General features: G+C 50.9%; 1 protein-coding gene across 1 annotated transcript; it reads left to right on the top strand.

Annotated features, from left to right (window-relative positions):
• The first annotated feature begins 746 nt into the window (after window positions 1–746).
• On the top strand, window positions 747–10,276 carry LOC115264820 (uncharacterized). The gene is made up of 3 exons (XM_062854125.1): window positions 747–2,836; window positions 2,905–9,853; window positions 9,914–10,276. The coding sequence occupies exons 1-2, from the start codon at window positions 747–749 to the stop codon at window positions 5,999–6,001; spliced, it is 5,187 nt and encodes a 1,728-aa protein (XP_062710109.1). The 3' UTR covers window positions 6,002–9,853; window positions 9,914–10,276.
• The last annotated feature ends 1,833 nt before the right edge of the window (window positions 10,277–12,109 follow it).

Genomic DNA, 12,109 nt, shown 5'->3' with positions numbered 1-12,109 from the left:
AAAGGTTATATCAAACCGGGACTAATGAGATGCGTACTTTCCTAGGGTTCTTTTCCGGGACTGATCGCCACGTCGAGGTCGAGGGAACAGAGGACAGCGCGTCGAACATCCGGACTCACGCACTCCTGGCACACGGTAGTCCGCGACGACCGCTCGCATTCGGGGGCGCCGAAACAAGCTCGAAACCACCAGCTCGGAAAGGAGGACCACTGCTGCGCGCTGCGGAAAAGTTACGTCGATACGGGAGGTGCTTCGACGACGATCGTAGCACGATGGAGGGCTACCTCAAGTGCATGATCGCTGCTGGACGTACGTAGAGCAAGGTGCTCGGTACCGTGAGTACCCGAATCTAATAGGATTAAGACAAATCAACATGTTAGCGCTTAAGGAGATGATGGACAGATCTGTCGCTAGGAGTTAGGGGTCGAAACACAACCGAGTGTAGAGACATGATAGGCATGATGCTTGAATAGACGTTTATCAGAACTTTTGTTGTTGATTGATTTTGGTTGGAGCCTCTAGCCCTCAGTGTTTGTGTTGAAACCCTTTTCGTTATTGGTAGTTCTGCTCCACCAGGCCGGGAAATTTGCAACACTGGCGCCCAACTGAAAATCCACACATTAAAAACTACCGTTTAGCGATTTTTTTGTTTGGTTTGATGAAATTTGGTTTTGCGCAATTTCGATTATCTGGCCTACGATTATCGAAACAATTTTAGCCCTTTACGCATACAATTCGAAAGTGTAATGGATTATACACAATTGACTGACGAAGAGGTGACCTACGAGCTGGCTTTACGCCACGTAGTCAACCTAGGACCAACGACCCACAGAGGGAAGGTCCTTCGTCTCAAGGCACTCATGCAAGAGGAGTCCTTGAGAGACAGTAAGCCCACCAGCTCGGAACATGTCATGAGTTCCCAGTCCAATCTAGAACAATGTGAATCGCAAGTTCACCAGCTGCATATTAGCGCCGAAGCTGCCATTCGGACGGCTAACAGCGCAGCCTTAAGTCAAATCCGGACTCGTCTGTACCATTACCGCGATCGCTTGCAGTTGATTCAACCTCCAACCGAACTGCGGGAAACTCATGCAATGTTATCGGTGCACGTAAACGTTTTACTAGATAAGGTGAACGGAACAAGTGTAGTGAATGGTGTACCGCGAAGTGAGAGTGTTGTGAGTCAAGCAACTTCGACTGGAGCCATAAGGAGGAACAACGGCGGAGATGAAGGAGCAGTCGGAGGAGAAACCACGATGCCAGTGGAAAGCACTTCGAGACAAGACACTACACCACCACCAGCAGTGCAGCCACCGCTCGTGACGTCATTCTCGGGTGGACAAGGCAGAGGATTGTTGTTCTCGAGTTCGTTCCAAACGCGAGACAGCGAAGAAGCAGAACAAGCAGATACGAGGCACCGAAACACCTCACCTCCCCCTCCCTACCTGCCGCGAGATCGGGAAACATGGAACCCGTCGACCAGGGAACAAGAATCGCGGGAAAACCGCGAATTGCAAGCAAGAATCAGGGAGATGCAGGAGAGAGAACAACACATGCGTGAGGAGTACTACAGAATGCGAGACGACCTGGAGCGGTTGATCCGCCGAGAGCGACCAGCACCGGAACGAGCGGACGATCGCCGAATACAGAAGGCCGTTCACAACTGGCCTTTCAAATTTCGCGGCGAGAAGGACACGACATCACTCAACGTGTTCCTAGATCGCGTGGAGACATTCGCGAGATCGGAAGGCATGAGCGATGCTACACTCCTGAGTTCGATCAAGCATCTACTCCAAGAGGACGCAATCGACTGGTATTCACGAGCAACGTCGCAAAACTTGTTGCGGACTTGGGACCAGTTCAAGCGAGAGATTCGAAGAGAATTCCTGCCCAGCGGCTACTCCCAAATTCTCCGTCTGGAAGCTAGCTTCCGATTCCAAGGAAGGGAGGAATCCTTCGCGAAATTCTATCGCGACATTTCAGCGCTCTTCCGCTTCGTCGATCCACCAATTCCAGACGACGAAAAGTTCTTCCTGGTGAAGAAGAACATGAACGAGAACTACGCAGCTATCGTCACAGCAGCGAGACCTCGTTCACTGGAGGAAATGGTGGAAGTCTGCACCGGATACGACGAGACGAGAATGCTTCTGAACAGGCAACGTAGGATTCCGATTCCGCACAGCGCGCTTCTGGAACCGAACTTCGCCACGCCAGTGATAACCAGCAGACCACCACCGGTTCAGCATCACCAACAGCCACAGCGGTTCAACAGAGTTCACGCCGTGGAGGTAGAAGAAAGCGCTTACGAGCACGAAGCAGTGGAGGAGGGACCAGAAGACAATTGGCAGCATACCATCGACGAACTGGTTGAGCAAGTCAACGCGCTGAAGATGAACCTGGAGCGGAGATCTGCGAGGCCAAACTTTGCCGCACGCGACGAGAAGCAGTCAAGATCGACGGACAGGTACAACCGTACAGAAGCTGATGTTCTGAGAGCAGCGCGACAGTACACAAGAGAAGCGCAAACTCCGGCACAGCAGCAGCGGCCCCAAGCCACATCGTTTCCGACTCGGCAACCACAACAGCAGCAAGAACAGCCGCAAAGAGCACAGGGCTGGCAAGCGCGACAGTGGATTCAAAGCTCGGATCCGAGCGACAGTAACCGAAGATACCAACGTCTGCTGCCAGAACCAGGTAGACAACGGGAAGATCGACAAGTAGAACAGCAAGAAGCTCACAACGACCAACGCCCAGCCATGCTCTGCTGGAACTGCGACGAGGAGGGCCACAGATTCATGGACTGTCCGAAGCCACAAGCCATTCTCTTCTGCTACCGGTGTGGACGGAAGGGCTACTCATTGCGCAGTTGCTTCACGTGTCGCACGGACGCGTTAAACTACCCAGCGGAGAACCAGCAGTAGAGGGGAGCAGCTCTCCGCAAAATCTCGGAGACCCCTCCGATATCCCGGAATTTCAAAACCTCAACTCAATCATTATCAACCCCGGAAGTGACAATCGACCACACGCCGTCATATCAGTGCTGGGAAAGGAGTTGACAGCTTTGCTGGACAGTGGAGCGAACTGCTCTCTGCTAGGAGGAAGAAGAGTCGAACTGGCAGAGGAATGCGGATTGCAGAAAGGAACCGTCAGCGGCGGAATAAAGACGGCAGACGGCACGAGACACAACATCGCAAATTTCGTCTATTTACCGATCGTGTACAACAACCGCAACGAAGTTCTTCCAGTGCTGTTGGTGCCTTCGATTCCAGACTGCATCATCCTGGGAATGAATTTCTGGGACAAATTCGGTGTAAAAGCGGTGTGTTGCACACTAGAAGCGAAGCAGGAAGACCAGATCAGCGAAGACCAGGAGATGAAGCAGCTCAGCCCCGAACAACAACGGCGCTTAGAGCAGGCGATCCAGAAGTTTCCGAAAGCGGTAGAGGGAAGACTAGGACGCACGAAGCTGTACGAGCATCGAATCGATGTGGGGAGCGCACCGCCCCGTAAACAACGGCATTACCCTATGTCGCCGTATGTTCTACAGGAGGTCAACAAAGAGATCGACCGGATGATAGCGCTGGACGTCATTGAGGAGGCGCAGTTCTCGCCATGGAACAATCCGCTGGTCGCCGTCAAGAAGAAAACTGGGCAGTATCGCGTCTGTCTGGACGCGCGTCACCTCAACTCCATCATGGTGAACGAGGGCTATCCGATACCCCAGATTGCAGCGATCACCAACAACCTCCGAAGCAGCAAATACATTTCTTCGATCGATCTCAAGGATGCCTTCTGGCAGCTACCACTTCATCCAGGTTCGAGACAACTGACAGCCTTCACCGTTCCATCCAGAGGCCACTTCCAATTCAAGGTGGTGCCTTTCGGGCTGTGTACGGCAAGTCAAGCCCTAGCGAGACTTATGACCCACCTATTCGCCGATCTAGAACCGCTGGTATTCCATTACCTAGACGACATCATCATCTGTTCCGAGACATTCGAAGAGCATATCGCTCTGCTCGAAGAAGTAGCCCGCCGGCTACGCCAAGCGAATCTCACGATTTCATCGGAGAAGTCCAAGTTCTGCCGGAAAAGCATGAAGTACCTAGGCTACGTGATCGACGAGCAAGGTTGGCGAGTAGACGACGAGAAGATCCAAGCGATCGTACAATTCCCGACTCCAACAACGCGCAAAGAAGTGCAGCGGTTTCTCGGTGTTTGCAACTGGTACCGACGCTTCATCGCCGGTTTCTCGCAGCTAGCAGCTCCGCTAACAAACTTGACGTCAGGAAAGACCAAGTTCCGTTGGAATCCGATAGCTGAAGAAGCGTTCCTAAAGCTGAAAGCAGCTCTGGTTTCGGCACCGGTACTGGCGATGCCGGACTACAGCAAACCGTTCGCCATAGCGTGCGATGCCAGCGACACAGCAATCGGAGCAGTGCTAACGCAGGAGATCAACGGCGAGGAACATCCCATCAGCTACTTCTCGCAGAAGTTGTCAGCGTCGGAGAGAAAGTACTCGGTCACGGAGCGGGAGTGCCTCGCAGTGATCCGAGCGATCGAGAAGTTTAGAGGCTACGTAGAAGGAATCCGGTTCATTGTCCACTGTGACCATGCAGCACTCAGCTACCTGAAGTCGATGAAGAACCCGACGGCTTTGATGAGCCGGTGGCTGTTGCGTCTGAACGCGTTTGATTTCGAGATCCGGTACAGGAAGGGTTCCATCAACGTTGTTCCAGATGCTCTCTCGAGGACGGTGGCAGAAGCAGTCTTCACGGTAGACCAAGTCCTGGATCCGTGGTACAGGAAGCTGGTGGACAGAGTAAAGAGCGAAGCAGATAAGTTCCCGGACTTCCGTATAGCAAACGACACGCTATTCAAGAACTGCCGTTGCAAGGACGAGGTGGGAGCAGTTTACCACAAGTGGAAGCAAGTCGTTCCGAAAGAAGAGAGGTTCCAGCTAATCCGAAGATTCCACGACGAACCGGCAGCAGCGCATCTTGGTTTCTACAAAACCTGGCACAAGCTACAAGCCCACTACTACTGGCCACAGATGCAACAGGAGATTCACGATTACGTTATGAACTGTGCGACCTGCAAAGCGTGCAAGGCACCGGGGAAAAGAATGATGCCGCAAATGGGAAACCCGAAGCCGGCGAAGACCCCTTGGGAGATGATTTCGGTGGACTTTGTCGGTCCGCTCACACGTTCCAAACGAGGAAACACGGTTTTGTTGGTAGTAGTAGACTGGGTCAGCAAGTATGTGATCGTCAAGCCGATGCGTACAGCGGATTCGCAGAAGATGGTGGAGTTCCTGGAAGAAGAAGTTTGTCTGAAGTTCTCTCGGCCGCGGCTGATACTGTCCGATAACGGGAAACAGTTCGAATCGATGGTCTTCAAATCCTGGCTGGCAAAGCACAATATCGGCCACATGAAGACAGCGTTCTACTGTCCGCAGGTCAATAACGCCGAACGCGTCAACCGCGTCGTAGTAACCTGCATCCGGGCATTGTTGGACGGCGATCATCGAGAGTGGGACGAAAAGCTACCGGCGATCACGGCGGCGATAAACGCTGCTCGGCACGAGGCGACGGGCGTCAGTCCACACGAAGCCAACTTCGGACGGAACCTGTTGTTGCACACGGATCTGTACACGCAGCAGGAACTCAACACGCCCGAAGACCCGAAGGTAGCGCAGGACCTGCGACTTTCTGCGATTCGTCGAATCCAAAAGCTTATCATCGAGCGGATTAAGAACAGCCACCAGCGGGCGAAGCAGCGATACAACCTTCGCACAAGATCAGTAGCGTTCAAAGTCGGAGACCTGGTTTGGCGGCGATCGTTCGTACTCTCTTCGAAGGCGGACCAAATCAACAGCAAGCTCGAGCCGAAATTCGTTCCGGCAGTTGTCAAGGAGATCATCGGGACGAACCTGTACGTGTTAGAAGATGTTCTGAGCGGCAAGAAGGGAAGATACCACGCGAAGGACATCAAGGCGGACTAAACGAACGTGTGCAAGCTATGCAAACAGGCGGTGCCTGTCAACGAAGAAGCGAACGCTGAAGAAAACACCATAATTGGGCATCATTACAGCGAACAGGAGGGCAGAGAAGTTCCAACCGGATTCTGCACTTCCGTTACACCGATTTGACGACTACATCGACGGGAATCGTCGTTCCTAGCAGCGAGATTCCGGACCGTTCAAGCTATGTACACAGGCGATGCCTGTCAACCACGAAGCAGTCAAGCTAGCAGAAACACCAATCACTGGGAGATTTGATCACGAGAGCTAAAGGTGAGAAGCCTTCGCAATACTGCTCCACCACAGCAACTCCGATTGTGAGTCGACAGCAAGGATTTCCGTACATCCGTACGAGGTTCCACAATGTTAAAGCTATGTCCGCAGGCAATGCCTGTCAACCATGAGTACCACGCTCCAAAAACACGTAACAAACGGGAAAATGGTAGAAAGTCAGGTGTGATGAGCAACAACTTCTTTACGACTACCTCTCCACCTCGACAAATCAGTCAGCTTTGTTGTAGACCACGATCTTCGTCGGAAGAACTGAACGATTTGCGATATCTTCACCCGGTCCGTCAGAAGGCCGAAGAGTAGCAAGTAGGAGAATCAACATGCGGTACCCAAACACTTCCATCGCGCCAAGAGGTGTACCGTGAGCCGTTCGCCAAGCGGGAGAAATGGCACCCTGTGATTCTGGAAACGGAACACAGGTTTCTCGTCAAGGCACCAGATGTATTCTCTGATAGGAGGAGTGGAGACCCGGAGATCGACGACCAAACATCGGTTCGGCGCGGAGTCGAAGCTTACGGCCACTATCAGGCGCAGGGAGACAGCAACTGGAGAGCTTTGGGAGAGCAGGAGGATGTAGCAAGAAGCCTACAGCGGGCGCGGGAAATTGGAACCCTGAAAACCATCGTGAGTAGGGAGGCTCCAAATACCAGGACGAAGACACGCCAAACACCAGGACGAATCGACAGCCTACTGAAGGCGAGGGAGACTGGGACCCTGAAAACAGCAGTGAGTAGGGAGGCTCCAGATACCATGTCAAAGAGCGCCGCAACCATCAGCCTACAGCGGGCAAGGGAGACGGGGACCCTGAAAACAGTAGTGAGTAGGGAGGCTCCAGATACCAGTACAGAGAGCACAGCAGTCATCAGCCTACAGCGGGCGAGGGAGACTGGGACCCTGAAAACAGCAGTGAGTAGGGAGGCTCCAAATACCAGAACACAGAGCACAGCAAGCACCAGCCTACAGCGGGCAAGGGAGATTGGGACCCTGAAAACAGCAGTGAGTAGGGAGGCTCCAAATACCAGGACGAAGATAACAGCGATCATCAGCCTACAGCGGGCAAGGGAGATTGGAAACCTGAAAACAGCAGTGAGTAGGGAGGCTCCAAATACCAGGACGAAGATAACAGCGATCATCAGCCTACAGCGGGCGAGGGAGATTGGGACCCTGAAAACAGCAGTGAGTAGGGAGGCTCCAAATACCACTACTAGGAACGCAGCAAATCATCACCCACACCGAACGATCAACACGCGGTACCAAAACACTTCCATCGCGCCAGGAGGTGTACCGTAAGCCGTTCGCCAAGCGAGAGAAATGGCACCCTGTGATTCCGGAAACGGGACGCAGGTACCTCGGCAATGCACCAGATGTATTCTCTGATAGGAGGAGTGGAGACCCGGAGTTCGACGACCAAACATCGGTTCGACGCGGAGTTGAAGCTTACGGCCACTATCAGGCGCAGTGAGACAGCAGCTGGAGAGCATTGGGAGAGCAGGAAGACAAGCAGGCAGCCTACGAAGGGCGCGGGAGATTGGGACCCTGAAAACAGCAGTAAGTAGGGAGGCTCCAAATACCACCAAGAAGAGCGCAGCACATAGCCTACAGCGGGCGAGGGAGACTGGGACCCTGAAAACCATCGTTGAGTAGGGAGGCTCCAGATACCAAACGAATAGAACATTGAATGAAGCGCAACAACATCCGAGGAACTCTCACACCGAAACACCAAGTGGTCATGCCGTTAGCCGATCGAGACAAATCGAGCCCATCATCAAGAATTCGACCACCCTCACCACACAGAGCTATGAGTGGCACCACTACGAAGGAACAAAATACGATCTCGGCAATCCAAGCACATCCACGACTGGATGGTGCACACGAACCCTCAAGTTTTTCCAGTCAATTCGAATGCGTGGCCAAGGGTTAAAGATCTGGGGGTCGTCATGAAATCTTCATCCCAAAAGTAACGCGACCAGGGGCGCGGTAAAACCCTATTTCTCGGGCTCATGACGATTTAGATTAGTAAATGTTTCTTTTCTCAGAAAATACGCACAAACCAATACAAACCAATTTTGTCCATAGATATAGTCGATACACAAAGTTTCTTAATGCTTAGTGTACAGTTAAGCCTATTTAGCAGATACCATAGGCTAGAATCCGATTTGAAAGTTTTGCCGTAGGATTCGTGGAAGTTGGACATGGACTTTGGTCAGAGACGATTTGAGAGGTCGAAGATTTTGCCAGGCGTAGCTGGCGTGAAGTTTAGTCTAGCATTTAGATTATGCAGTTTGGAGGATAGAGAAGATTTGGCAAGCGACCAAGGCTTGCGTATGAGTTTGGTTTTAGTTAAGGAAACGATGTAACTTGAGGTCTGCTCAAGAGTTAGGTTGACCGACTTGTCTCTGACCATCATCCTAGGAGGATGAGTAATGATTTTGTGAATTTTTCATAAATCGTTTGATCACCGATTTATGAAAAATTCTTCCGCTACGGTAGAGTTGTGTTACGTTTAAGTCTATTCAGTACGCTATAGCATCAGAGCTCTTATGAGAAATACAACATTATATGTAATTCTAAATATAAGAACAGAAACAAGATATAATTTCGCTCCGTGCAGTTGGTTCGAAAACCAACCGTCAGTTTAAACGCACCAAAAACGCAAAGTCCACAAATGCGTCTGTCATCGGTTCGGCATGCACACACATGGAAAAGCGCAGTCGCGGGAAGTACAGACCGGACAGACAGAGCAAATCGATTCGATCATTCATCGTCAGCATCCCGATCGGCACGCAGGCCGAAAGCAAGTGTCCGCGAGTGAATTGATCTGGTGAAAACCGCGTGGCCGTAAAATACATAATTTCGGTCTGGGCAAGTGGAAAAGTGTCCTCTCTTGCACCACCTCCGGGGATTCGCTTCGCTGGGCAGGAAAGAACCCAGATTCAACAAGTGCACGAGTGTTACCCGAGTAACGGGGGCGGCGGAAAAGAGCATTCTCCGAACGAAGCCGGATCTCAGACCGCGCGCCGGCAGTACGGAAAAGGTCAGAACACGGAACGCTCACCCGGTGGACGGAAAAATAGCCGACGAATGCAAATAAAATTCGCCGACTGTAAGGTAAGGTACGATGACGTAATGTGGACGAGACGAAAGGTAACCTAACCTATAAACTCCCACCAGCTGGCTGCGGAAGTGTCAGAAGGACCAAACGACGCTGGAAGATTGATCCGTTGTGAACCGATCACTAGACACAGAGCGACGGAGGGGGCGCGACGAAGAGCGACGGCATCAGGTAACTTCGATGAACGACTCCTGCTGGACGCAGATTCCTAACCCTAAATTGAATTTGCAGATCGCGGGACCTCTACGGAAAGCTGCGATAATCCGGAACAGCTGGAGGTACAGCTGTGACTCCTTCCGAAAGATCAGGAAGCGAACGACGACTGGTGGAAGTTCGTCGGACCGCGAAGGAACCAACATCCATTTGGTGCAGCCGAAGGCACGGATGCGATTGCTGGCGAAGACCCGAGCCAGAGGAAGAACCCCAACTGGGTAGGTCAGCGGTAGAAAGGTTATATCAAACCGGGACTAATGAGATGCGTACTTTCCTAGGGTTCTTTTCCGGGACTGATCGCCACGTCGAGGTCGAGGGAACAGAGGACAGCGCGTCGAACATCCGGACTCACGCACTCCTGGCACACGGTAGTCCGCGACGACCGCTCGCATTCGGGGGCGCCGAAACAAGCTCGAAACCACCAGCTCGGAAAGGAGGACCACTGCTGCGCGCTGCGGAAAAGTTACGTCGATACGGGAGGTGCTTCGACGACGATCGTAGCACGATGGAGGGCTACCTCAAGTGCATGATCGCTGCTGGACGTACGTAGAGCAAGGTGCTCGGTACCGTGAGTACCCGAATCTAATAGGATTAAGACAAATCAACATGTTAGCGCTTAAGGAGATGATGGACAGATCTGTCGCTAGGAGTTAGGGGTCGAAACACAACCGAGTGTAGAGACATGATAGGCATGATGCTTGAATAGACGTTTATCAGAACTTTTGTTGTTGATTGATTTTGGTTGGAGCCTCTAGCCCTCAGTGTTTGTGTTGAAACCCTTTTCGTTATTGGTAGTTCTGCTCCACCAGGCCGGGAAATTTGCAACATGATTCATTGACTTTCAACAGGTGCAACACGGACTGTTGGTCTCACTGACTGACTGACTGACTGACTGACCGGCTGACTGGCTGCGTAAATGCATGACGGGCTACCACGGTTGTACATCTAGCTATAACTGGGCTAAGATGGGTGGGCTCTTTGACACGGAAGTATAGTGCCAATGTTTAAAAGATGGATGTTCTCCTTTTGATGTGATGCAGTTCGAGATAAGTTTACGCGATTGTGGTTCGCGATTTGCGAGGTGTTAACAATAAATAAATTTTAGTAAGCTTTGCGAGTGAGTCATGCGTCATGGTGTTTTTAGGATGATAGTTTTCGGCGTGGCAAATTATTGCGAATAAATTGAACGAACGAGACGGTTGAATGGTGGTATGTTAACGGGGCCTTTCGGTGTCGAAATTCAATTCTAGTCACTAGTCAGTTTCAATATGAATTTTCGTGAAGCATAGTGTATCTTTGCATCCATAATAGAGCGCAGATTTATAAATAGATCTCTCGTAGCAGAAGAATCTGAATTCCTTCAGTCGAATCGCGAAGCCTTGCAAAACTCCACACGGCCACACAATTTAAAACGTGCCACTAATTAGGTGGTCCACAGGCCCAGCGAGCGCCACGATAAATTTCCTGTTGAAAATTCTCGTGGCGTTCCCCAAACTCGAGTGCCCATTTTCGGTACCATTTTGCCAAATGTGGTGATATCGTAATTGATTTAGAACCATTAACCATAGTGGTTCGACGAAACTACCATCGATCGACCGTGAAGCACCCAGTGGAGCTGTTGATGGGCAGTAGAAACAAAAAATAACACTGTAGCCAAGTAGGAAAAACTGCAATCTATTACACACCCACAAAACTGGCCGCAAAATCACACAAATGTGCGCCCGGCAGACCATGGAAATGGCGGCGTGCATAGCTTCGTGGGTAGTTGGGTGGGCGGCAGTTGTAGGCCCCAAACAGCCGAGACTCGATCGGTGTCAATTAGTTCCCCTGAGGGGATTTGTTGGTTGGTTTTCAAAACCCACAAAAACATCCCCAGTCAGCCGTGAACAGCTCCTGTGTGCCGCCTCGGATGCTCTGGGTAGCAGCGTGGTAGAAGGCGAGAGGCGAACACTGATGATGGTGACAAACTGGCAAAAACCCGACAATCAAAAACTCCGCACACTGCTGACATCATCAATGGCGAAATTGCGAAAAGAGCATAAAAGCCATTGTCGTTGTCAGTTATAAATTGATTTTTTGATACGGCTTAATTGTTGGAAAATAATAGTTAGTGCTATTCATTTGCATTCATTACGTTACTTGCCGGTCCGGGTGTATGCTAGTATAGGTCGTCGTGTTGAGTGGATTGCCATTCATAATTTAGTGAGGTTTTATTTTTTAAAGCTTCAACAAGATATAAAAAATCATTTGTCAATTTCGATTATTTAATTTAGAGTAATTTGGAGCTAAGGCGTTATAGGAATGTCTAACCTGTTCTACTTTTGATATAAGATATTAGATATAACATCCGCGCTGTGTCAGAGCCTGCTTCCTTAAAGGGTGTCCTAGAAAGAATACGTAAAACTTTGCAGCTCTGCTATGTGAGAATAGATGCATGCCTATTAGGGTGGCCCACACTTATATGAAAAGCAAAA

The sequence above is a fragment of the Aedes albopictus genome, chromosome 2, assembly GCF_035046485.1.
Source record: "Aedes albopictus strain Foshan chromosome 2, AalbF5, whole genome shotgun sequence".
NCBI lineage: Eukaryota > Metazoa > Arthropoda > Insecta > Diptera > Culicidae > Aedes > Aedes albopictus.
This window is presented reverse-complemented; position numbering and strand designations above follow the sequence as displayed.

Coding starts and splice junctions, on each gene's coding strand:
- LOC115264820 (XM_062854125.1), top strand. CDS start 747: ATGGATTATACACAATTGACTGACGAAGAGGTGACCTACGAGCTGGCT. Junction 2,837..2,904: donor GCCATTCTCTTCTGCTACCG/GTGTGGACGGAA, acceptor TAAACTACCCAG/CGGAGAACCAGCAGTAGAGG.